General features: G+C 41.4%; 1 protein-coding gene across 4 annotated transcripts; it reads right to left on the bottom strand.

Annotated features, from left to right (window-relative positions):
- Window positions 1-652: 652 nt before the first annotated feature.
- atp6v0a1b (ATPase H+ transporting V0 subunit a1b) lies at window positions 653-27,112 on the bottom strand. Of its 4 annotated transcripts, none has more exons than XM_085761379.1 (22): window positions 27,033-27,112; window positions 24,931-25,087; window positions 24,722-24,800; window positions 23,595-23,692; window positions 23,308-23,436; window positions 22,010-22,092; window positions 21,721-21,847; window positions 21,487-21,569; window positions 20,176-20,269; window positions 18,573-18,785; window positions 18,080-18,230; window positions 17,629-17,768; window positions 17,375-17,538; window positions 17,002-17,092; window positions 15,833-15,951; window positions 15,291-15,507; window positions 14,406-14,513; window positions 12,895-13,002; window positions 11,169-11,186; window positions 9,206-9,323; window positions 8,705-8,876; window positions 653-1,883 (listed from the first exon to the last, which is right to left on the bottom strand). In XM_085761379.1, the coding sequence occupies exons 2-22, from the start codon at window positions 25,045-25,047 to the stop codon at window positions 1,790-1,792; spliced, it is 2,523 nt and encodes an 840-aa protein (XP_085617505.1). In that variant the 5' UTR covers window positions 25,048-25,087; window positions 27,033-27,112; the 3' UTR covers window positions 653-1,789. The 4 variants fall into 4 exon arrangements, with proteins under 4 accessions (XP_085617505.1, XP_085617506.1, XP_085617503.1 ...); XM_085761377.1 differs by having other exon boundaries at window positions 1,510-1,883; window positions 12,895-13,095; XM_085761380.1 differs by lacking the exon at window positions 11,169-11,186 and having other exon boundaries at window positions 1,429-1,883.

Raw genomic sequence — 27,112 nt, 5'->3', positions numbered from 1 at the left:
GCATGAAGGTTTTATGGTTTAAACAGTTAATAACCCCAATACAAACTTATGGAGCTTGGCATTTTCCTCTTCCTGAGAGACTGACCTAAAAAAGAAGTGACAGACTCATTTTTACTGCTGACATTGTGACCTGTCATAGTGAGAAAAGCACAACATAATATGTGCTTGTTGCATCAGAGTGAACCAGGGCTGCCATTTACTCCCGTAAGTCTATTTTGTTCACTATGATTGTCATAATTTGCGCTATTGAGCTGAAAGCATGAGGTTAATCAGTCTGATCTCTGTGACGACTCCCAAAGCTCCAGGTTCATGTTCATAAACATTAGTCTAATGTGAAGTCGTCCATGTAATTGTCAGCAGTGTAAAGAGGCTTTACTCAAACTCTCCCTCTAAAACAACAGTAATCAGCTGGAGGCAGAAAAACAAACAAACCAAAAACAGCTGATCGAGCTCATCTAATTATATGCACATGTCCCCTTAGCCCCCTGTCTCAGACTGAGAAGCATGAAGCTGAACTGTCTCAGATGTGATCAGGACATAAACCTGTGGTGTTCAGGGTCACATGAGGATTAAAGCCTGGAGGATTTTCCTGCTTTTGCTCATACAGTAGACAGACAGACAGAGAGAACAAAAAACAGGACATAAGATGAACCCCCATGTTTCTGTTTATTACTGACCACAAACACATTATCTTCAATGTCACCAGTCACTGACAACACCAGTTGCAGTTGATGTGTACAGCTTTTCCTCTGAAATCAAATTCAGCATCAATAGCTTTGATTATCATCCAAACACGATTGTTATTGTGTCTCATTCTCAATGGATGAGATGTTTCAGTGCAGAACAGCCAGCTTTATTTAACCCTTTGATACAGTACCAGTTCAGATTTAAAGATATGTAGAGAAAATAAATACACATTTTCCATAAAGGATGAACAAGAGATGACATTATTTCCCACATACTATATGGAACAACTGCAATTGATTTTTTTTCCATCTAAGGAATGTTTGAACATTTCAGGCTAAATGCACCAATTCACTTCTTCAGTTGGTTTGCAACAGTTCACACGAGAGGAGTACAAGGAAATCACACATCACAGCACAAGGGGCAACATCTCTTCACTCAGTTGAAAAAAAAAGCTTTGTTCTTCTCATGGTCAGACAGTAACAAATCAGTACACCCATTCAAATCCATACATTGACTTTAAACACTTATATTCAGATTCTGGGATGAATCGTACTGCCTTTCAGTCATGTTACAAATGCCACCAAATGTTGAATAATGGCTTAATAAACTCCATATCATGAAATTGCGAAAACTGCAGTCCACAGCCCATAGTAATGTGTCTCTATGACAGATTTTGAGCCATGCTAAATTAACAGCACAATACAGAACATTTCATAACAGAAATGATTAAGATTTGTGGACCATTTAATTTCTGTATGTCCTAATGGCATTTGATGACTATGCTTTCAAAATATAATCAGGATTTCCTGAACATTTTTTTTTAACAAAGCGCTTCAAGAGTGAAAACCCTTGTTGGAGGTGAAGGAGATGTTGGGACAGTGCTGAGCTCTGTGTCACAGCTGTAGAGGCGCCAGTGGGAACAGCTTGGTGCTAGTACACTGGGGGGGAAAAGCCTCTGAGAAGTTGTCATTACACTCATTACACACTGAGATTTCACAAATGACCACTAGAGGGTGACAGAGGGCTGTATACGCACACATTAACATTAACACCATAGAGAGGGGGCGGGCTGGGGACTCATGCTGGAGGGATCGGGGCCCAATCACTCGTCAAATCGGCCCTCCAGGATGCTCTCGAATGAGAAGGGGACGAACTTGAAGCCCTGGCCGCAGTAGAACTTGTTCTGGAACTCCACCCTGAAAGGAAAAGGCCAGACAGGAAGGCGTTAGTGATCATATCTGATAAGTGTGATAACAATGAAAATCTGCTGACAAGATTTTAAACAACTATTTTCCATGTAAAGACACAGTGTTGTCATGGTCACACCGCCTTTGTGTGTTGCAATCCACGATCTGTCCAATCTGTTCTCTGTTGCCAGCCTGGTAGTGTGTACATGTGAGTCCATCCAGTTAAACTTTTAGCTGAGTGGTGCTACATAGGTCATTCTTAGAATCGCCTTCTACAGAAACAGTGGCATGGCTAATGGTGGTCATTTTAAAAAAGGGCTTAAAACCTTTTTGTTCAGGCAGGCGTTCTTAAGTTATCCTTAGATTCCTTAGAATTCATCCTGTACTCCAACTCTTCCTTTTAGCTGTTTTTATTCATGTTCTTTTTGTATTTTTTTGTTGTTGATTTTAATGTTTTATTGCTGTCTGTGTTTTGTTACTTTGTTTCTGGTTTCTGTAGCACTTTGAGATTGTTTTATGAAAAGCAGTTTACAAATTAAAGTTATTATTATTATTATTATTATTATTATTATAGTTTTGTGTTTGGTGGTCAATGAAATCTTGACCTGATGATGATGTTACAGCTCATCCTGGAAGGAACATGAATGTGTGAACAACATTTCATGATAGTACACCCACGAAAACAAGTCTGTCTCGTGTTGTTTCATTATTGAAATCCAATGTTGAAATATCCCTTTAACTGAACAGTGCTGATGATACATTTTAAACGTGGGTGTCACAGATGACACTTGCCGGGAACACGCCAGCAGATGGCCTTAAAGTCCACTAGAAACCAGAACAACTGGAAGATTTGACTGAAGTGCAGTGTTGCACTTGTAGTGATATTCATCTCATCCTCATGAGGGTGAAAGCAACAAAGTTGATGAAGTTAATTAGGATTTTATGTGTTTAGGGAACGGCACATTCCAGACATACAAGTAAAATGTCAGATCCTCCCTCACAACAGTGGAGTTCATTCTCTGTCCAGCCATATGAAATGTCTGATAAAAATATGAAAAGTAAAGATAAAAACATCTTATCAGCAGCTGGCTGAGTTATGATTTTAATTAAATATAGAACAGTGGACTGAGCAAACTGTACTGGCTGTAATCCTACCTGAAGCCTGTATCAACATCACAAACTGTGTACACTACAGTATCACACAGTACTGGATTATCACGGTAAACAAAGAGTAAACAGTGTTGTTTCAATCTGCTGTCATAAGCTAAAGCTCTGAACCTGCTCACACAGGAATCTGAGCATATTGTTCAATGAAACCTTTTATTTTCTACTAATTAATGTGCCACTTTTTATATGGTGCCCTCAGTAAGGGGATCATGATTCAATGAATGAATTCAAAAAGATGAATCATGTACTAAAACTCAATATTATCTCAATCTGATGCAAGTCTGTAGGCCACCTGAAATCTACTACATTTTTATTTGACTGCTGAGAATACAGTCGGCCAATCAGAAGACAGGTTCTGAGCCCCCTTGCTTTCTGATTGGTTACCAACCTGTTAAGCTGCACTGACATGAATTTTGGTCACTAAAACCATACATAATGACAGTGAGTGGACCAAAGGCTGAGGTATCTACCACAGCCTCTTGTTTCCATAGATACAGACATTTGTACCTGTAGAGATGGCAGCAGAGTTGTAGAGATGACTGAGACACTGAGGAGGAATACATACTTATGGTCTGTACAACCTCAGACTGCTGTGTGACCAAATATGGCTGCTGCGAGCCAGAGCAGTCTGTCAGTGACACCTCCTCTCATATCTCTACCTATAAAACTGGGCCCTGATGTGCTGGCCGCTCATTCTGGAGAGGTTATGTTCACGTCATGACATACTGAGAATGAACTTTTAAACTTTTATCTGTCACGGGGAAGTTGAACAGAGAATAGTGACAGTATTAAAATGTTATGTATGTTTGTTTCTGCTAGAAACAACAAATGTAAAGAACAAATATCTACAGCAACACCACTGGTCCCCTGGGATATGTGCTAGTTCAAAAACACAAGACCCTGAGCCACTGAGTACAGCCACTGGACAAAACCAATCACAGCATGACTGGGAGGTCAAAGGTCATCAAGCAAAGTCAGTTGATGACTGTAGAAATATTCAAACCTGACACTAGAGATCTACAGTCACCTGTTATCCCCAATGAGTTTAATTTAAAAGTGCTGAGGACAAGGTCAAAGATGTTTAATTCAGCCAAATAATCTCATTTTCGTAGATTTGTTTCACTCCAAGTATTCATATAATCTGTTTGTTTAAAGACTGCCTTTCGAGAGGAGATAATATAACATGCAATAGTAGTAAGCTTTTCTATTTTGCATGTAGAGTAACTTGCATACATGTAATAAGGGATTTTCAGTGGCTGGCACTGTACAAATGTTCCTGACTGATGGTACTTCTGCCCTATGAAGACCTGAGCCCCTCTGGAATTACAGGGAAGCAGAGGAGCACTTCCAGCACACTGAGACTCACCTTCATTACAGCTAATAAACTATTGTTATTACATGTGTAATTATAACTTCATTAGGCAGACGAAAAACTAAGCACAAAACACTCTTAGCAGGTGACCCAGGCTCGAGGCCAGTGGGACCGAGTCTAGTTACTGTAAATACTGACTTTTTGAATGGAAGATTTGAATTTGAGTATTGTGTAATGAAACTATCATAAATAACTAGAGTTCATCAGGCTGTTGACTAAATCAGTTAACTACGTTTAATATCAGCAGCCCTGCTTATTCTGTATCTGTATGTTGCAATCCTCACGTCTTGACAACCTCTGACGTCTTCATTTAGGAGAAAAAACTAAGAGTGGATTTTTAGTTCCTGCTGGTTCCTGGCCTCAGAGAGAGAGGGGAGTGTCCAGGAATGTCTCCCGGCTGTGGCAAATATTTGGACTGCCCGAGCTGTGAGAGGGCAACACTTAAAAAGAGGAAAGAAATGAGAGATCCTCTCCTTTGCCTCTCCACACAGCTGTAGAGGTGGAAAAAATGCTTGTAGCTAACACACACTACGCTCGACTTGCTCTGGTGTGTGTGTGTGTGTGTGTGTGTCTGTTATTGCAGACAACTCATCAGCATGTGTGTGTGAAGGGTGGACTGCAGAGAAGAGGCTCCAGCTTAACTGCTGTTTACATTTAACATGACTATTCCCATTCACTCACCTCTGTGAAAAATACTCTATTACTCTTTTTAACCTTAGCGGACACCTGTTGAGCCGACACACTGCTGCTGTGTTAACGTACAGTCACACACACTGGAGCCACTAAACCACAGCCTCTTACTGGGATTATACATGGACTCATCTTAGAATATTTGTTTAAGGAACTGGAAAAGAACTTGATTGAAATGTGTTGATAGTGAGTGATAAAGGAAGATGTCACCCAGTGCAGTATCAGGCTTTGGTTAAATACATCTAATTTCTGATACACTGATTATTGGTTTTGATAAAGAGCGGCCTCCAGGGCTGAAAAAAAAAACACCTCCACTCTCCCCACCTCTTTAAACATTTTTGGATTAGTCTGGCGTTAAGGCTGGTGGCAGGTGGAACAGCCCACTCTGAGCTTAGAGACCCTGTGGGTGACATCATGGAGGCTACGTCCATCTTTACATAAGTCTACAATTTCAGTCTGTGAATCAATATACTTTATTGATCCCAAGCTGGGAAATTACAGATAGGATAGGAAATAGCATTTATCAACAAGAAGAAAACACAATATCACCAGTCATATCTTCGACAAATCTGACGATTACTGTACATGTTCTCATCCTCACATGGATGTGAACATAATTTCCACTTGGTGTTTGCTCAGTCCACACCCTCTTCCTTTGAACATCAATGGACATTCATGAGAGCCTCACTTTTAGATGTCAGACCACCTCCCTGCTTCTGATCCTCTGTGGACTGGACATTCATAACATGATCAACATCCAGATTTAAGACAGTTTCAGACCAGCTAACCTCTGCAGACCAGTCAATATTTGTTTTTACATTATCCAGCAACAGGTCCCAGTCTCAAAGATGTGATCACACAGATGTTTGCTATCACCAGGAAACACAGTGGTTCCTTAAAGGTATTTTCCTTGTTGGGTCCACTTGTCTGAGCTGTTAGAATTAAATGTTCTGCAGCTGCTGATACAAAAACATGGATGTGTGGTTTGGCCTGGAGTCAGTCTGACCCATTCTACACTAGCTGATTACACCTGCCTCCACAACAACCCATGGTCTGCAGGACAGCTTTAACATGACCTCCTGTCTGGAACGTACAGCTGACCCATATGTGAGACACTATACAACACAACACAACAAGGCCATGGAGGTCTGGACAAGAGACAGCTGTGCTGGTCTTTCAGAGGTGGTCAGATCACTTTCCACTGGTTTACAGGAACGACAGACAGACACAAGACAGACAGACCGTTTCCACTTAAACCTACTTACAACAATCAGTCCCGAGAACAGCCGTTAAGCATTAACAGCATACCACCGTCCAATAAAAACACACACGATATTCCTCCTTTCATTTGGTCCATCTCAAAGCCATGACATCAAGCTCTATGTTATTATTGGGAGCCAGACCAGAAGGATTAAAGCAAATAAACCTGTTGCTTTCACGTCATATGCTTTAAAGGAATGAGCTGTCAAGCAGAAATGGGTGCGCTTGATAATATCAAATCTAACCTGCCACAAATAAAGGTGATCACCGAGCTGTATATGTCACAGCAGAGAGGCCTGTGAATACCATCAACTCTAATACATCAGTTCATATGTCAACACACTCTGCGTCAACCTGTGTGCTACTGAAAGCTACACAAACAGGGTTCAGGGTTGTAAAGTTGAGATGGTAGCCAAGCTTTCCTGTCGGTCGGTTAATAAACATGTTGTATGTGTAAACAAAGATGGGTGCAGTGAGTTTGTGAGCTTCCTGTGGTCTTCACAGTGAGGTTGCCAGATTTGGTAAAACCAAAAACCAGCATCGAAACTTCTGCTCATGGCAGTGGTAACACACGTCCTGTCCCTTCCCTGTTTTATTTTGAAATTCCTGTCTTGTCTTCCTGTGTTCTCCCTCTTGTGATTACCTGATGTGTCTCACCTGGGTTGATTGCACCACCTGTGTCTTCCCTTGTGTATTTATTTTAACCTCAGTGTACAGCCCCTTTGTCTTTGTCTGTCTGATTGTCTGTGTTTGTACCTTGTTTTCCGTGCCCTGCGTTTTCCTCCAGTGTTCCTGCTCCTTGAGTTTTTGTCTGTACTGTAAGTTAAATATCTTTTGTTCCACCACACCCACTTTTCCGTGTCTGTGTTTGGGTCCAATCTCCTCAACTACCTGACAGTCATGGCCAGAAATTCTGCACTGCAGTGTTGGGCTGATGTAAATAGTGCCGCTTCTTAGTAAAAACTCCAAACATCACAGTGTTAAACTAGAAATTAGGTTCATGTGCAAATAAAAAAATATTCCACATGCTTAATCAGGTAGCTTTAGAAATGTTGGTAAGTGAATTTTTTTTGCGTTGAATCAGACTGGCTCTTCCTCTAATTCCTTTGTTTATGCTAAGCTAGACCAACCACGTCCTGACTCAGGCTCTCTCCTTAAAACACAGACATAAACTTCAAAATGAAATGTGTTTTTTCAAAATTTTGAACTATTCCTTTAATCAGCTTTTATGTCTTATAGCAGCAAAGGATGGTAGCTGTGTTTTCTGATCATCATTATTCAGATATCAGTTTTGTGAGTTCAGCCCACTTGTCACAGTAAGTTGTTACTCCATAACTACTAATACACAACATGTAACACAATATATTCATATGCATCTGCTATTATAACTGTTAGTTTTATTATAGAAATAGTTCTTCCCCTGACCAAACATTGTTCTACGGTGAATTTGGATGTTAGAGAGCTGATTCTCCTCCAGCAGGTTACACAAAATCCCTTTCAACATACCACTGTGAATACATAAATAAATATCTCTTGCAGTTTGGATGGATGGACACACTCTCTCTCCCTCACACCAGGTTGCTGCTTCTCTTGAAAAGCCATCCACCGGAGAAGCCCAGAGTGTGTATGAAACACTCCTTATGTGCTCATAAATCACTGCATGCATATAATTATGTACTCTGTGTTGAACGGGAGGTTTCCCTCTCGGGAACTGAACATTTACCATCTATCACTTTAACAACACCTCCTCCTCCTCCACACAGTTCTCTGCAGTGCTCCATCTGTGCGAATTGTCTATTAAAAATGAATCCATTAATATGATTCATGATGACAGTTACTATCTTCTAACAGATTCTAATTACCTCTACTACCTGTTAATACATATATTTTTATTATGTCAGAGTGGTAATAGCGTAATCCATGACTTCTCTGCATTGGAGATGCCCCTACTCCACACTCTCTGTGTGTCAGTGTCAGTGGTGCAGGCTGGACCAGAAGGGTGGAGGTGGTGCAAGGAGGCGATGGATCCTGGGTGTGTGTGTGTGTGTGTGTGTGTGAGAGATTAGCTGAAGGCCTGCGTGCTCACTGTTTGGTAAACCATCTCCGAGTCAGGAATGTTTCATACTGCTAACATTCCTCTTGTACATTGTGTTAAGAACTGCAGCTTAGGAAGAGATACCTGGTTCAAGAGGTGGGGGATGAAACCTCACTGTGTATATATTATTGTCTATCCATGTGTGATTCACTGTGTGGGCCTATGAGAGTCTGTTGGTGTGGTGTATGCATGATTTCAATAACATGTATGAAGGCTGTTATGTGTGTGTGTGTTTGTGTGTCTAACCAGTGCAGACGCAGGGCGTGCAGGAAGGCTGACAGCCCCTCCATGATGAGCAGGATGGCCACCGTGAGCGTGGCGAAGGCCGAGAAGATGATGGCCAGGCCGAAGAACCCGCCCCCGCTCCGGGAAGACAGACCCAGGTGCATCACCATGGACCACAGAACCTCTGACAGCTCTGCATACACACACACAATGACAGTTAGAATATAGTAGCTATAACAAGAATGGACTGCACTTATATATACTGCTTTACATTCACTCCACCCATCACCGTTTTTACACACATGGTATAACTGCCAACTCTCCCTTCTGAGTTACAGCCACTCGTTAATAATGATGACTATAATAATAAATAAAACAGATTGCTCCAAAATAAATACAATAAAAATATTTGAATCCAGTGTCAGTGATGGAGATACTGCAGGAATTCCAGATAAACAAGGTCTTTATCTACACCATAACATTCGACAGATGATGTGCACGAGTGTTTGTGTTTGTACTCACGTGCATGAGCCAGGCTGAGGGCCCAGAGCCGGAGGTAGGAGGCTGTGTTGGAGATGCATCCCAGACAGTACTCTATGGTATGGATGGCCTGGTGGACAGCTACGTCACCAAAGTCAAACTGTTGTGGAAGTATAAGATGGTTAGAAAACACACCACACAGCACCGGTAGCGCAACAAAAGACCTCATGTTTACCTTTTATAAGCTGTTTAAAAACACTGAATAAATGGTTTATAGTGAACTATGGTGTAGCAGATATACTGGATAGGCAGGTGGGGCGTTATCAGCCATGTATCAAATATTTTATTAATGCTAAATTGCACATGATTGCATTTGATATTTTTTTTGTATAGTGAGGGAGTGACGAATGGGAAGGGATGATTTCAGTATCTTGCTCGCTGTATTTTCAGTTCATATTTTGTAACAATGTGTATATTTATCAAGAAGAAATGAGACTTAAACATACACAAAAAGAAACAAGGTTACTGTACATTGGTTAAGCAGGAAGTTGGATAACATGGTTACTGCACATGCTCTTCAGTAACCTGGTTAATCCACGTGTACATGCAGTGAAAGCACAAGGCAGGGGCCCAACGCCCTTTAACCTTGCTCAAAGGCACCTGAGTAGTGGCACTGAGGACAAATGGCACCCCTTATGTTCAGGCTACCACGGCATCAAACCGTGTCTCAGCTTCAACTCCAATTTTTTTTTGACACTGTATTTCAGCTTATCCCAAAGCAGCTGAATGAGGTTCAGGTCTGGGGACTGTGCTGGTCTTCATCGTCCCTCTGAAGCCTCCTCCTGGTTCTGTTCTTCTCTTCCTTATACTGTGGCTCATTATTTTACTGTAGGATGAACTGACAAACTGTCTGTCCTCTGTTACTTGTCTTTTGCCCATGGCAGTAACATACACTGATACTGAAGGTGTAGTAACATAGTTTGAAGCTGTAGGAACCATTTGCATCAATTTTCAGGGCTTCATTTACTTCCATTGCTACAGGAGAGCTGGAAGTTCTTCAACTTCTTCATCACTGGAAAAAACAGGTTCACTTTAATATTCAAAAGGATTTTTAAGTTTCTGGGGATCGGTCTTTCTCTGTCAAGCTGCACGAGTCTCCATGAAGACTATAAAAACCAAGTGTCCTCAAACTTTTGACCCGTAGCATAAATTTGTAAAACAAACACTTTATCTACTCAACGTGGAAAAAAGATTATCACCCGGCTCTGTGGTTGAAAATGGGTCCAATAATAACATCTCTACTGTCCATAGGCCTCACCAGTGGAAATGACTTGAACTGGAAATTCTTCCTTATCATCTTAATGAGCGTTTGCTTTGACCTTTGACCCCTGGCTGTGCCATTATCTTTGGTCAGGCAGAAAACAAAGAGCAAAGACTTCTGGCTTGTTTGGGTTTGTTTCGTCTTTTTTTCCCCAGCAGGTCCAGAGTGCAAGGCCTTGTTTGTTCCTCCATTCTCTCCATCCTGGAGCAAGACTAGCCTTTCCTGTACGAAGCGGCCTGGGAGAAAGCGAGGTGGGGGGGGGGCTGTGCGAGTCTATTGCTCTACGTCGCTTTTGTAGGGTTTGGTTTGGCGCTGGTCTGGTTTCCTCTTTCCATGCTTCTCTTTTGTCCTTGGACTCGTGAAACAAGAGTTCACGGAAGCACTGCTCATTGTTCCCATTCAAAGGGTCTCCGACAGAACAGGCTTGTGAAAACAACACTCTATAACATGCCGTAATGGCAAAATACATGGACCCAAGTGGCTTCCATTGGAAAAGTTGTTAACACACTTTGCAACTGAGCGGAGTCATGTGATTCCACCATGCACTATCACACTGAACAAGAGGAAAGTATCGAGGAAGAAAGTTCAGAGAAAGAACAAGCACCTTCTTTAAAAGGCACGGACATGTACATCAACAAGACAGCATCCAGACATGCTAAGAAGATACCAAACTCAGGCTCTTACCGGCTCTTCCTCTGAGTGCTTGAAAGCAAACAAAAGTCAAAGGTCAGTGGTGGACTTCAAGAACTGCATCAGTCTAGTAGTTTTATTCACAGTTGGAGTTTGTTGCACATGATATTGGAGTCCTGGTTCCAAAGTCTGAACATGAGTGGCTGTGATTGACAGTAGGCCTGGACACAGGAGTGACTGCGTAATGATATTTAAGACATACAGTATTTAGACGCAAGAGCCTTATATTAGCTACAGCTGAACTATTCTGAGTGTCATGTGTGCTGTATTAGATGATCTATGGTATACACCTTTAGATATGGCAGATAACCGTGAAACCAAGGAGCTCAACTCATCCTGTGCAATAAGTCAATATATTTACATTTCCAAATAACCAGCACTGTCAAGAACCACTGATAAGAAGGTGAAATGTCAGAGTATGACGGCTGCTGATGAGTATAAGAATGGAGTTTGATGATTGAACACAATGTTTATTCTAGACTGGTGAGTGAATAGCTGTTAATGCTATGGAGCAATGACAGAACTTAGAAATAACACAATTAGAAGAAATCTGTCCAGGTTTTGGCAGCTAAGATTAATTTCAATTAATAGATCTCCGTAGTGACAATTGAGAAGGCTCACGGGTATTGCAGTTTTAAAAGCCAGTCAAACTGACAGAAGAGGCTCCTTAAAAGTTTCTATGGGGACACAAGTTTCCAAAGTAATTGTACCTGCCAAAACTAAATCAGGTTTCATGTTAGTTTTAATAAAACATGAGAAAGGGCCGAGTATCTATCAAATGTATGTGGATACGAATGTTTTCTGCAGCATTCAGTCTAAATATTGTTACAGTAACTTCTCAAAGTCTTGAGTTCCATGAACTCTTTATAAGTAATGCTTAAATGTAAAATCACATGTTTGGAACGATTATGGCAATATGTTGTCTTATTGCATTACAGTTACGCAATATGTTGCAAAAACATCAACACTCAGAGATTTATTATCAGGGTGATACCAAACTTCTGAGTCACAGAAAGAGTAGAAAAAAACAAAATTCACATATTCCACCCGCTGGTTCTCATGAAAACCACCTTTGTGTTTACGTTTCTGGAATGGAAAAATCCATCTCTTATCAGCTCTGATCCATGCCAAGCCCCCCACCCCCCGCCCTCTGCTTGTTACCCCCATCTCTCCTTACTGCCCAGGAACAACTGTGCTCAGATGTGAAGGTACAACAGGCAGCTGGTGGCTGGGCGGACACACCAGGGTTTTTAAAGTTATAAACATTTTCTGCTCTGACTGTGGAACCGCTGTATCTATAATAGGTGAGGTGAACTAACTGAGGAGACCATGTTTGTTGGCAAGCAAAACTTTACTGATGACAAACTGTCAAACAACTTTTAGGCTATTAAGCTGAAATAAAGCAGTTTTGATACTTAATTCATTTGTTTAGGTCATTTATAATATATTCATGTAATGATCTTAAATGTTTTCCTGTGTCATATCATTAAGACAAGGAATCTCAAGAATTTCTAATGAAGAATTTTCATAACTCTCAAAAGAAAAAGAAAAAAAGAAATGAACTAACGTCCCTGCAGAAATATGCAAAGTACAGTGTATGTGTTTGTATCTAGTCCCACATAAAGGCCAAAAATTAGTCAGAATTTCAAAATCAAGCGAAGCCCGGAGGCCTGGAAGAGGACGGTAGTTTGAAGTTGGAGGTGTCTGTTAACGTGCTCACCTCATCTCCCTCCTCTGAGTGCTGGGAGAGCTGGTCGTGGTCCATGATGCCAGCCTCGTCCTCCGTGGGCCCGTTACCCACCCGCACTCCTCCGAACTTCTGCGTGCCCTGTTGGGTGAGTCCGGTGCATGATGAGGACACGCCTGTTTGCTCTAAAGACTGCTCTAGATTCTCTGCAGGGGTTTCTTCCCTCTTCTGGGACTAGATACAAAAGCCACAAGAGCTGTGTCTAGCTTAAAGCGGGCCTTAGGTTCAACGCTTTTAATTTACTTCCTTTTTTTTTTTTTTTTCAAGAACACAGGGCACCCAGTACAGCGAGCGGGACGGGGCTTCCAATCCACAATGAAATCTATCAAAACATCTCGGAAATGTGACAGTTTACTTTGAAAAAATGTAGAATTGCAGAAGATTAACTTGTCCAGATACAGTAAGTATTTCTCTCAGACTTTAAAAGTAAATTATGAGAGTAAGAACACTAAAATTATCCCACTGATTCAGTTAAACCACAAAAACAACTGAAGACTCCATTTGTATGTAAATAACAACGACAACGACAACTGTGAACTTTAAATATCAAAGAGGAAAATTTGCTCTGAATTCAAAGTGTCACATGATCATGTGTTCAAGTTAATTTGACTGATCCAGCCTTTGTCTAAAATAACTAAAATCAACGTCCTGTTGGTTCACTGTCTGCACATTAGACAATTACATAGATAACTTAGATAAACTCAATTTACTAATAAAGCAGTAATCAACTTAAAAATAAATATTTGCCATTCAATCGGTTCAACTCAAGAGGACACTGATGATAGACGACTGAAGACAAAAAAAAAATGCTGCTTCATGAAAAATGCTAATGTTGGGCAACCAGAGAGAGCTGTAACTGAAGGGCTTGAACAATGGCTTTTGCCTCTTCTAGTCTAAAAAATGTCCACCTGAGGTAAACAGGCACTAATCTTCATTTTGTTAATGAAGTAATGAACTGATGATCTTTCTGTTCCACAACAGCAAAAAAACTGAGACAAAGTAAAAAGTAATTTGAAAATAAATAACATGACAAAACATATTTGTTTCATCAACAAATAACAGACAGATGATAAAGTGATAGATGGATGAATGGATAATCTAACTACTATTCTAATGTTATATGGAGCTCAGTTTCTTTGAGGTTTAACAACCAGTGGCTGCTATACATCACGTATACTGCGGCTAACTTTGGGTGGTAAATATTTGTTTGATACATAGCGTTTTGGCAGAAACTACAGGGGAAAATAAAAATAGTAAAATACGCTGTAAGGGTGCCCTCAGTCTGTGTGTCTTATAAAATTTTCCACCAAGATATCAGCGTTTCTAAGGCAGGCTTTAAGCATTTTTCATGGCAACACAACCAACCACGTTACACAATACAATGAATGGCAGAATAGGAATGAAAAAAAAAAGGTTATATCAAAGGTTATACTTGTTATTCATTCAAAGGCAGTAAGGTTATAGGTGGGGTCAGATCCACATACCAGGTGCTTTTTCCACAGGTGCTGACGCCGAAGCACCATAGTTTTCACAATCAGCATACAGGGTACACATGCAAGGGCAATCAGCACCAACAAAACCTGGATCCCCATCTACAGATTCAAACAGAGACAAGTTAACAAAGTGTTGGCGATGTGCAGCAGTGATCTGAAGAAGGCTAATCCCCTGACACTCCAAAACTACACCAGGGAGTTTTCTGTCTTTTGTCTTTCAGTCTGATGCTACATGAAATTAATCTGAAAGCTACAAGATCCTATAGCATGAGTTAGTTAGCCAAGATGGAGGCTGACTGACTACCTCGACACTACCTCAAGTCTGGTCCCAGACTTTCCTGCTTGAGTGTTTCTACTGGTTTTGATCTACAACTTGAAACTACTCTGGGGGAAAAGTGCAGGAAACTCTAGATACAGCTCCTTCCTCATTTCTGTTATTAGAAAAAAGAAGGGCTGAGTCATACTAATGTTAATAGTAAAGCAAATATTAAATGTAGGAGAAAAAAACAGCTTTGATACCATCATTTCTGATATCTTAAACATGTTCTTAGCTGGTGATCACTATGGAAAACAAAAACAAATAGATTAGTAACTAGCTGTGCAAAAAAGTTCCCCAATAACTAACACCATATGTAACAAGAGCCAGACTGTGCAGGAGTGGAGCCAGAGCTATAAAAACCATACTGTTTCCAAATACTTTGCGACTTCACTGTGGGTCTGACTGACTGTCGTTTGTCTTATGTAAGTATCAGTGCACAGAGTCCCTGTTAGATGCCTGACCTTGGACCTTTCTAAAGTACACTACAAGAAAATGTTAGTGCTAAAAGGGGGGGAGGAAGGTGGGAGAGGCAGAGGGGAGGACGAGGGAGGGAGCACCTGCCCCCTGTAGAGGGGCTTGTTGGTGGGATCGTTGTAGTTGAAGAGACACATGTTGATGAAGTGGATGAGCAGGCTGGGTGCGTCCTTGGAGGTGAAGGCGTCGTAAGCCGTCCACTTGTAGAAGACCAACAGGGCCAGGTAGCCGAACAGGCTGGCCATGAAGACGATCTCTGGGATGAAGCCCAGGAAGATGTTCAGTGGCTTCTTGAAGTACCTGCGGTGCAGTGACATCATCATTTGCTGAGTAGGTTTACTTTGATGACTTTGGATTGCAACGGCAATATCGTAGTAGAGGTCCGAGCTACAATTCACACATGTCCCCTAAACGCCTCACATGCAAACAATCAGTAGACACTAGCTAAATGCCATGAGGAGGAGCTGGAGTTTGTCAGCTCTGGCACTGTTGAGGCTACAAGAGAAGAGCTGCATCTTGAATTCAGCTGAATGTTTCATCACACCCTGACACACAACTAAAATAACTCTATGAACTACTAGATAGCTTGATCGAGTGCTGCAACGTGTCGATGTTCTGCACTTACAGGTGGTTGAAGAGACTGAGGGACACTCCAAACAGCATGTGGATGACGCCCAGGATCACTGACATCTTCATCTTGAACGAGTTGAGGAAAGTCAGCTTGTTGGTGGCCACGTTCCAGATCTGCAAAGACCACACAGCAGGTTCACAACACCTTCACAGCCACCTGACTGGTCCTTTTTAATGATTATGTATTTCTATTAGGTTTCCCTGATATAGCCACCAACAGGCTGTTTATACAGATTATTTATATAGATTATTTGCTCTTTAATATTTGATGTTGTTGCCTCTATGGGGCCAACCCATTGAGCCTCAGTTATACTTAAATTACTTAGGACAAACTGCTTTGAGTTTGTTAAATGGACAGTATACACATGTGAATGACATTTGGTGGACCCATGTATTCACACAGATACACAAGCTGTATCATCAGTTTTAAAGGACACACACATGTTGGTTTGGGTCTGGTTAGTCTCCTTCCTAATGCAGAATATTCATAATACTCTATCCCATAACAACGCAAATTATCCTATTACCATAATCCCTATAGTTTTAGGAGTAGGTCCATTACCTTTAATAGTCCGTGCAAGCTGTTTTGAGATTGGCGGGGCAGAGACGCAAGCTGCTCATGGTATTTTCTAATCCCTCATAAAACTAAATACACAATCCAACAACTCCAAAACGCTCTCGTGGAGAGTTGTGACCTGCTGCCATTCGCGACGCTATGAAATAATAACGTATAATTATGTAACATTACGACACATGAAGCAAATACTTGGAACTACTTGCACTTTTGAAGTCACTCCACCACTGGAATATAGTTCGGGCTACGCGTTTACCTCAAAAACAACTCTGTCTCGTAACGTTCCATCATTATCTCATAGCGTGGTGAATGTGCAGGTCACAACTTGTCCACGAGAGCGTTTTCAAGTTGTTGGATTGTGTATTTGATGAGTTTGATAAGGGAAAGCCCGGAAATACCATGCACCGTGCAGAGCTCACGTCTCTGCCCCACTGATCTCAAAACATCTTGCACCGACAATTAAAGGTAATGAACCTGCCCCTATGGCAATAGGCGAATTTGCCAAAACATTGAAATATCCCTTCAAGTTTACAAGGTGTAGGAAACATTTGCAGTGTGGGGGAGATACTATAACAGTGTGCAGGTTTTACCGGGTCGATTCCTAGTGGATAAGGCCCGTTGAACACACCAGGAACAGCTGGGTCTAACTGTAGAACTCCATTTGTATCAAGCGTCTCAACTCTAGGACAAATCAGAAGCAAACAAAGAAAGCATGTTAATCACATCCCCTGGGTTTGAGAGGCACAAACAAAACGCTTAAGAGGATGAATGAATCACATACAGCGTAGAGTAGAAAAATCACACAGCAGTAGCTGAATTAATCTGACTGATCTGAAGAATTTTCATGGTTTATTATTTAAAATTCACTCATCTGCTCTGTATAAATACTGTATATTATTACATTAATTCAAGGAAAGTAATCTAGGATGAGGAACATCTACAGTATCAGTGATGATGACTTACGACCAGTTGGCTCCTTTGGCGCCAAACATGGGCCTGACGCTCCAGCCAGAGCCGAACATGTTGAGTGACTTGGAGAAGCAGTCGTTGTAAATGACGCCGGTGTAGATGGAGAAGACGCCCATCAGGAGGATGATGTATCGGCCGGCAAACACCATGTTAAACATCTACAAGGACACACAGCCACTGGTGTCAGAGCTTCAAAATAAGATGTGCCGTGAAATCAAACTCACTGATTTTTACGTGTCTGACTGTACCTCGTTGTCACTCTTCTGGGAAAGGAGGCGGCTCTCTCTGATGACCAGGTAGAGGGCAGCACAGGTCATCAGCACGCCGTGACCCATGTCACCAAACATCACGGCAAACAGGAAGGGGAACGTAATGATGGTGTAGGGAGCTGGAACAAGGGGACACACAGGGAGGCGGCTCAAACGTCAGTGATGATGTGCTGAACATCTGGTATACAGCTTTGCAATCATATTGCATTCAGACAACGAATTTCAAGAAAATTACGTAACATAATATGAAAGTGATTATATGAAATTGCAGAAATATTTAAGGATCTTGGAGATTATTTCAGTTCTAATTATTTTATAATACACAAGGAAGGTAAAACAAGAATAGATGGGGTTTTTTTAGATTGTAAATGCACTTATAGGATGAAATGATAATTCATTATCATAGAGACTAAAGGAATTGCTGCTCAACCTGGATTGATCTCCCTGTAGTTCCCAATGCCGTAGGCATCAACGATGTTCTGGAAGCCTGATGTGAACTTGTTGGTCTTGTTGAAGGTGGGTGGCGTCTGCTTGGTCTGCATCCTGTTGAGGATGGACGGCACCGTCGAGCCGCTTCTCTCCTGGTGAACAAAGCCACACATACCATTGACATACCGTTCATGCTGTAGGTGTAAGACCTGATGACTTACACAGACCTGCATGTGACCTCATGACATGCAGTCACTGTGTGATTTCACAGTCTGTTCCTTTGCCATCACAACAACATGTGTGGGACGGTTAATGTTAGCTGAGCCTATTCTATTTCTATTTCCATATACATCTGTAAATATAGTTTCATCCCCTAATATTCCTGGTATAGTTTCTATTTCCCTATGCAGAAGGTTAAACTTCAACTGCTGCTGAAATCAAATCTAGCAGAAAAATAAAAGTCTCCGGTGTAAAAGATGTCAAACTGAACTCACCGTTCCTCTGCGCAGCGCAAACTGGATGGAGTCCAGGTCGGAGACGGGACACCACACCTCAGCGATCAGACACTTCTGGGTGACGTCGATGTTGCAGAGGTTGAGGGTGTGGTAGATTGCCTTCATCTTCCTCACCTTGATGAACCACACCCGCATGGTCTTGGAGGCGGCCTGCAGCACCCGCTGACGGTGGTCCTCCGTCTGGTTCAGCACCTGCAGGGGCAGATTGGACTCAGTCAGCGAGGGATGTGTGGACGGTGTCAGACTTGAAGTGGTAAGACTTAAAGTTTTACTGCACACCCTGACATGAACATACAATCATTACCCACCTTTAAAAAATAAAATGAAAATATATAATATTAAACGTGTATAATATTTAGCTGGAGAAGCAGATAGAGCTTCCTTAGTTGAAATAGAATTGCGATTTTTTTGTCATATCTCAAAGCTCAAGAGCTATAAAACAAGCCTGTCAGTGGACCTCGATTTGAAATGATTTTCTCAGCTGCTGTTTCCAAGATCAATAATGAGATGCAAAACAACTGTGACTTTGTTTGTTAGTCACATGCAGCCAATGACATCATAGCTACATGACAAACTTAACAGCAACCTGTGATGGACACAGTTTTTATTCTCCAGTCTAACTCCATATGCACTTATCTCCCTGTGATTCTAATTTCCACCACAAGGAGCTGAAAATGGAACATGTGAAAATAGTATAACTACAGTTTTATTATGGCACTGTGGCTCTTTTTCTGTTGAAATCTGGTATTATTGACACTACACAGTGGCTCTACATTCTATTATCAGAGCCAACAATACACAATATTTTATCCAGAGGACTTTGCAGTGTCATTCCGAGGACACAGCAACACCTACTGTATCTATTGTTATCATTCTGTGGCCTCTGACTTCTTTAGTATCGACTGCATGCCTCTGTATTCTGTCTCCTATACTGCATGTCTCTGCGTATCACAATGTCAGCTGGGTGTCTAGAATCTATCTGCTCTGTGATGCCGCTCAACTCAGGCCGTGTTTCTGCACAGAATTCAGTTTTCTATACCATTCAGAGTAAATTGCTCTATTGTGGCAGAGTGTAACACATTGTCAGTGGTCGGCCGTCCCAGTGCTGGAGCCGACCTCTCAAGCAGAACACCAGCTTCTTTCCAGGCTTAATAAGGGCAGACTTTGGGGGAGCAAATCACCATGAGACAGGACAAAGGTCTTTCACAGATAAGAACTAATGCACGAGAGAACACAGCCGCCCACACCTTGAGGTCTTTTGTAATTTGATTGGAAATACTTTTTTTATCAAGGAAAGCTGAGCGCACACATCCTGCTGTGCAAAGTAAAATTAATGTCTTGTTTTTTAGTGGGCAGCAGTGGAACAAAGACTACAAAGACGCTTTGAAGGAATTTATTCAATCCAAAAAATGAACTGTGCCACTAATGGTAATGCAGCTTAAACAATAAGCAGGCGTCAATCCAAGGCCGACTCGCCCTACCTCTACTCTGTTTTTTTTAATGTTCAGGTTGTTCATGTGATTGTGGCTCATCATCTAAAGACACAGTTATTGGATGTAAGGGTTTACAGTGAGGAACGTACCATCTGGAGGTCATCAATGCGGCTGTTGACTCCAGCCAGCATCTCCTTCCTCTCCTGTGGGGTCTCTGGACACGGGTAGAGAGAGGCACGGAACCTGGAAACATACACATACACACACACACACACACACACACACACACACACACCAACAGAGTCAGCTCACTACACTCTCCCCCACTTTGTAGCATAACACAGGCTTTCTGTTGTAGAAGTGTAACATTTAATCCTGCATGTTGATATAACAGTGCAGCAGCGACCACCAGCTCCCCGGTGCAGGGCCATGACCGGTCGGTCGATATGAGCTGAAGGGAAATGTAAAGCAAATCACAAAAATATGTCACTTCTCTTTGCTTCACTGACTCAAAGCATCATCCCTTTCAGCTAAATAGATTTCTGCTTGGTCATCCAACCTGAGCTGCTCCCTGACTCAAACAAAACAGAATAAAGTCCTGGCTCATCCATTGTTTTCATGTTTACTTGTCCAAGAATACAGCTTTCTTACCAGAAAGATTTTTGGGATGCACATTAATTTAAAAAATTTCAATATGGGTTGCAAAATTGTTTGTTAATGCATTCCATAGACATTATCAGCCCAACATTGTTTGCACACTGTTTGCCATGTATTCAAAACAACTTACTGTAATTCAGACTTCTCTTCACAACTACAGGATAATATCTGTTGTAGTGTAATGTCTCAAACACCTGAGTGTGTTTCTTATCAGTGAATACAAATTAAATTTGTGCTCTATAGACTAATTTGAAATTCAAAAAAGGATAAGAAAATTGATTGTTTGCATTCATGTCAGTTCAGACTGATAATATAGGCCTAACTAATAAAATGCATTAACTGCTTTTTGTCATAAGTTGTGAGTTTTTGAGTTATGGTCAAACTCGTTTGTGATGTCACAGTGACCTTAACCTTTGACCTTTGCCAAATTAAAAAGAAACTGCGTGTTACTGCGATATCACTGTCACAGTAACAGCATGAAAACATTTTTGATATAAAGACTAATTCTCTGTGAAGACTGTCTGCAATTCAGAAAGTATCACAGAGCCTCTGAGCAGTGTTGATACCAGGATACAGTTTAGCTACAACTGTGAGAATCAGATCATCACTATGACAACACTTAGGTTTCCATCAGATAAGAGGATAAGGCCTGAACCAGGTTGCTAGTGTGGGAATCCTCACAACAAGAAACACTACAGTTTCTCTTAATGATCAGATGGCAGCAGCAGAGTGTTACAGTGTCTGTTTGGTCACATTGTTGTGCTTGGTTCTGATACAGAGTCTGTGATGAATGTGACACCCACCCCTCACAGATCTTCTTCACCCTGTTCTTCAGCTGGTCGCCTTGGAAGAAGATGATGAACACTGATTTGTGGACCTGGTCTCCCTGTTGGAAAGAAAGAGAAACTTAAACTTATAAATGATTGGTATGTGTGTGTCACCAATGTCTAAATATTCAAATTTGCCAGTTTGCTAGATCATATGCTGCTTTGTGCTTATGTATGGGCTATATGGTGTCATTTGTGTTATGTGCGGACCGTGGCGGGGTCCTCCAGAGGGTCCTCGATCTCTGCCTTCCTTAAGAAGACGTTGCCACGACACACCCTCCACAGCATCCTCTCAAAGGTGGGAATCCTCTCCCTGCTGATCACTCCAGCCACAAACCTGAACACACAACACGCAGGAGCTCAGAGGAGAGGAGCAGTACTGATTCAGGGGAGCTTAGTAGTAGTTTCAAAATAAAGTTCCTAAGTCATGTGACTATTATTACTGTTACTGCTATTTGTCTAAACAAATAGGAAAGGTTTATCAGAGCATGAGCTTTACCCGAGTCTGAGCGGGGCACCACGCCCCCCCTCACTGCCCTCCATCAGGGCTGATGACTCCTCCAGCAGGTTGGGATCCTCCATCTGTCACAGAAAGAATTAGAAAGAGAGACACTTCAATCAGTGATTGTTTTCTGAAACGTTTTTCTGGGTTGGAGCTTAGCAGAGTAGTTAGTCACGGTGTTTGTAACAGCACTGTGCTGGACAGGTGACAGGTCTGACTACAGAGTTGGTACCTTTATCCATTGCCAAAACCTCAAGTTGTTGGGTCTTTTGTTTTGTTGATCGATAGGAAAGAGGCTTCGGAGAAACCAATGCTGGATGGTGTGTCGGAGTGGACTGGGCTAAGCTGTAGCTGGTAATCCCTATAGTCATAGCAGTAGGTTTGTTACCATTAATTGTCGGTGCAAGCTGTTTTTAGAACAGTGGAGCAGAGCCGCGAGCTGCTCAGAGCTATGCTACGGAGGCTCATGGGATTTCTTGGTTTCATCATCAAACTCATCAAATACACAATCCAACAACTGGAAAACACTCTCGTGGACAAGTTGCCACCTGCACATTCACCACGCTATGAGGTAATAACAGAACGTTACGAGACGGAGTTGTTTTCGAGGCAAATGCAGTCTGCAGTCTGCTTGCCGAAAAACTTCGGCAAGCATCAGCAGTTTTGCATGAATTTACCTCGAAAACGACTCTGTCTCGTAACGTTCCGTTATTATCTCATAGCGTGGTCTCCACCGTTCTAATAATAGCTTGCACCGACAATCAAAGGTAACAAACCTACTCCTAAAACTATAGGGATTATGGCAATGGGCCAATTTGCCAAAGTGTTGAACTGTCCCTTTAAGGCTCAATTTCTGATTGCAGGCTGTATGCATCTCTCTCTGGACTAAACATTTTACTCTTTCACATTGTTAATATAGAAAAAGATGCAACGTTGCATAATGAATTCTGCAAGTTGGCCATGTGTGCGGGAACTCTTCTTTTTCTAATTTGGACTTGATTGTCGCCCTCCGACGCACCTGCCTGAGAAATAGATGTGCGAAGATTTTTGCTTTTTCTGACATTGTTAATATAGAAACTAGACCCGCTTTATAACCAAAGACGACATTGACATCTACTACACAATTTGGGGCCTTTAAAGCATACACTGCTTTATACACTGCTCTGTGCTATTTACCTCTGACAACATACTGTATGAGATAGTCACTAACCCAGGTTCACCAACACACTGTAACAAGATATTTTTTCTGCACTGGTTCAAGTGTGTGTGTGTGTCGGAGGGTGAAATAGACAGACCTCATCAAAGAACTGCTGTGTTCGACGGAGAATGTGTTTGAGCTCCGTCAGCTCCAGGAAGTTCTTCTTCAAAGCTTCCTGGTTGGTGTTGATCTCCTTCAGTTCATTCTCCAGTTTCTCAAAGGTGGCCTGACAATCACAAAGCACAATCAGATTTACTGTGAACATGGCAACATACAATTTTGACAAGCATCAAAAATGTGGATTAATGGAATAGTTTCTGTATTTCTGTTTTTATTCCAATGACACTGTAGCACAGCAGAAGTTTGAATGAACTGATGATTTACCTCCAGATCGATCATGTCCCGGGGAAATGGCACCTCTGGATTTTCTCCAGTGTCCACAGTTGGGATGCTGGCCTTCTTGATCTCCTTCTCGACAAACCCTGTTCAGCAGAGAAAATTCAGGTGTGTTCATATAAGCCCAAGGTAAGTGCCACCAGGGCCGTTGCTAGGAATTCTGGGCCCCCTTAAAGAATACTAAAGTGGGCCCTTTTCCAGTTTTTTTTTTTCTTAGACTACGTATGTATTATCATGTATTATTTAGCCTACTTTGTTTTGATGCTAATGCAGCATTACACTACAAAAACTCAAGTATCTTACCAAGAATATTTGTCTTATTTCTGGTCAAAATGTAATTTCTAGTCAAAACAAATCTCATTATACTTAAAATAAGACACATCATATTAAAAGTAGCTTGTTTTTAGACACTTTTTACTCCTTTCAAGCTTATTTTCACTTAGAATAAGTAGAAAAAATCTGATAATGGAACAAGTTTTTCTTCCTTATTACAAGCACAAAAAACATAGCCTAGAAATCTAGACGCACCCTAGCGGCAGCAAAAATATTTGCTCCGTAGGTGGGTCTAGAAACGAGCCGTAGGAACTTTTTGAGTCTCGAACACCGATTGTGTTCACCAATCACAGTGCTCTATATGTTTAGAGAGTCGTTGGGTGGGCTTATCGTTTCCAGACTAGACATTTTAGTGATATAGTCTGGCTTGTCAGGCTACAAAAAACATGCTTTCACTGGCAGATTTTTCTACTTATTTCAAGTGAAAATTTGTTTGAAACAAGTGAAAATGATCTAAAAACAAGTACATTTTTAGGTGATGAGTCTTATTTTAAGTGGAAAGAGATTAGCTTTGGCTAGAAATGAGACATTTGGACAAGAAATAAGACAAATATTCTTGGAAAGATGTTGAGTTTTTACAGTGTACTTATGAGTATTAGTCAGGGTCTTATGCAGAATAATTCAGTCATACAAAGATTAGACTACTGGGGTTTTTTATGGGCCCCACTGGGCGCTGGGCCCCTAGAATTATCATCACCTTTCTCCCCTATACAACGGCCCTGAGTGCCACACTGTCCCTTTGTCTGGGCCTGACTGGCCTCTTACTTGACCCCACTACTTACTCAGCTTCCTGTCCATCTCCTCACATCTCCTCACTTCATTCACAAACTTGCGCTGAAACACGTTCACATCTGGGTTCAGCTGTGAGAGGAAAGAGACAAGACAGAAATATTTAGATAAAGTAATCATTATGGTAATGATGCCAAGGAAATGAAAGAAGAACTTATAAATATGAATTAGTTATTTATGATATCATACACTTTGTACTTACATCTCTAAACTGGACCATGCCCAGTTCTCCCAGCTCACTGACGCAGCAGTAGGCTGCCTCAGACTGGAGAAAGAGCTGGGCCAGGGTCATCTCCTCACTCCTGAACAGTTCCCCCATGATGACCTCCTCACTCCACCTCAGCTAGAATGAAGAAACACTGCAGGACACAACCAAACATGGATTATTAGATATGAGAACTAGGAGCTTTCAGTGGACAAATACAAGAAACACTGCTGTGTATATGAACTGATGTAAATATTAGGCTACCTGCCAATCAGAACAATTTAACAGCATAAAAATATACAATTCAGTTTTACATTGTGCACTAGTACCTTATTCCTATTAGTACAACACAAACAGCCTGCTGTGCTCTTCGTTACATTATGCCACACCCATTACTGCCAAACTTTGAATGAATAACATTAGTTTCTGACGTTTATGATGTTGTTTTTGACAGGCAAAAGAAGAATGAGCATGGCCAACAAAATGTTTAAATGATATGAGATATATTTTATAATAATGCACATAAAACAATAATGCCAATAGTGTCCCCTACTACTGTATGCTACACTATAGCCTACTATACAGTAGCTATTGTTGTCAAAGCTAAATTATTATTTGATTAACTGATTGATTAACTGATTAATTTTCATCTACAAAATGTCAGAAAATGTCATTTGTCAGTGGTGCAGTCCAGGGTGACATCTTTTAATGTTTGCTTATTAACTGTCAACTGTTAAATTGGACAAAGAGCAGCAACAAATCAGTTCAGTTATAGACAACCTATCAAATGTGGGTCAAAACATCATGTTTACCACTGGTTTATGATGACTTGCTGCTGTTATTTTAGGTTCTGTTGTCGGCTACTAACATGGTGCATATGAATGAAACTGCTTTCAGTTTATAGTGCTTAAGCAGCTACCACACTGCATCTGAAAATTCAGGATTGATCAGAAAAATGAATGATTCAACCAACTGATAATGGAAATTATTACATTCTTACATGCACTCCATTTTACCCTCATCAGCTGTCCTAGGTTCAGATACAGGATCCAGCACTGAAATATAACCTAATGTACACAGGCTGTTTAAATAGCCTATCCATTAGGCTCCTAATGCAAGGGCGGTGATTGATCAAGGATGGAGGCCTTCATTCATTCATTCATTCATTCATTCATTCATGTAACTGTATTAATTCAACTATAATGAAGACAGATGGTTATATTTATACATTGGGAGTGGTGAAATAAGGTAATAACGAAATGAATGAACGAATGGATGGATGTTAATTCAACTATAATGAAGACAGACGGTTATATTTATACATTGGGGGTGGTGAAATAAGGTAATAATGAAATGAATGAATGAATGAATGAATGAATGAATGAATGAATGAATGAATGAATGAATGGATGGAAATGCAATAGCTTTGGGCGCAACTTCAAATTCTGGATGCTATACAGTGCAAGGCGTTGGGATCAATATTATTTGATTAGAGAGGTCTTAGGAGCCGAGCAGGCTCCAGCAGGAGGACCGGAGCATCGCTGACGTCGCAGCATCCTCCTCCTCCTCCTCCTCCTCCTCCTCTGCATCCGTGCCCTTCACTGCTCAAGGACGCCATGATGCTGCTGGAGTCCGGCCTGCAGCTCTGTGGGAGCATCTGTCAGCTCCGCTCACACACCGACTCAGTTCATCTCTGAACACGACTCACTGTTTAAAGCATTTCGTGTCTTTATCTGTCATTTACAATCATTGCGTCCGCATTAAAATCCCAGCAGGGGAGAATGGTCCAGGGTGAGTCGTTATTAACGCAGGTTTTACCCTGATAACGCTGCAGTCAGATTGAGAACGGGACAACTCGGTTCTATGACAAACGTGTCAAACGTCGACATTTAATATTGGTTTAAAAAAAGAAATGTATTAGTATTGGTGAACGAGTGGCGCCTTCGTCGGGATCTCGTTATCACTGTCGTCACAGCCAGTGCATCTAAATATCTACTACAAAACACTGGTGAATGATTCCTCCACTGACACTGAGACCGAGATATTTTAATCATCTCATTATACATGAAACATATTTTTTATAATATGACTTTTCCCACCTGTGCTCGCTGCAGTCCGGCCTGTCAGACCTCCTGGATGCTGCTGCTGCTGCTGCTGCTGTGGTCCAGCCTGGAGCATC

This window comes from Trachurus japonicus, chromosome 19 (genome assembly GCF_045865225.1).
Source record: "Trachurus japonicus isolate A0001 chromosome 19, Traja_1.0".
Taxonomy (NCBI): Eukaryota; Metazoa; Chordata; class Actinopteri; order Carangiformes; family Carangidae; genus Trachurus; species Trachurus japonicus.
Note: the sequence above shows the minus strand (reverse complement) of the source record. Positions and strands in the feature narration are given on the sequence as shown.

Bases quoted from the DNA above. Each gene is read 5' to 3' on its own strand.
- atp6v0a1b (XM_085761377.1), bottom strand. From the start codon at position 25,047: ATGGGGGAACTGTTCAGGAGTGAGGAGATGACCCTGGCCCAGCTCTTT. The intron at 23,693-24,721 runs GTAAGTAGTGGG...TCTGCTGAACAG, and splicing joins GGAGATGGACAGGAAGCTGA to GGTTTGTCGAGAAGGAGATC. The intron at 17,539-17,628 runs GTACAGTCAGAC...GTGTCCTTGTAG, and splicing joins CCCAGAAGAGTGACAACGAG to ATGTTTAACATGGTGTTTGC.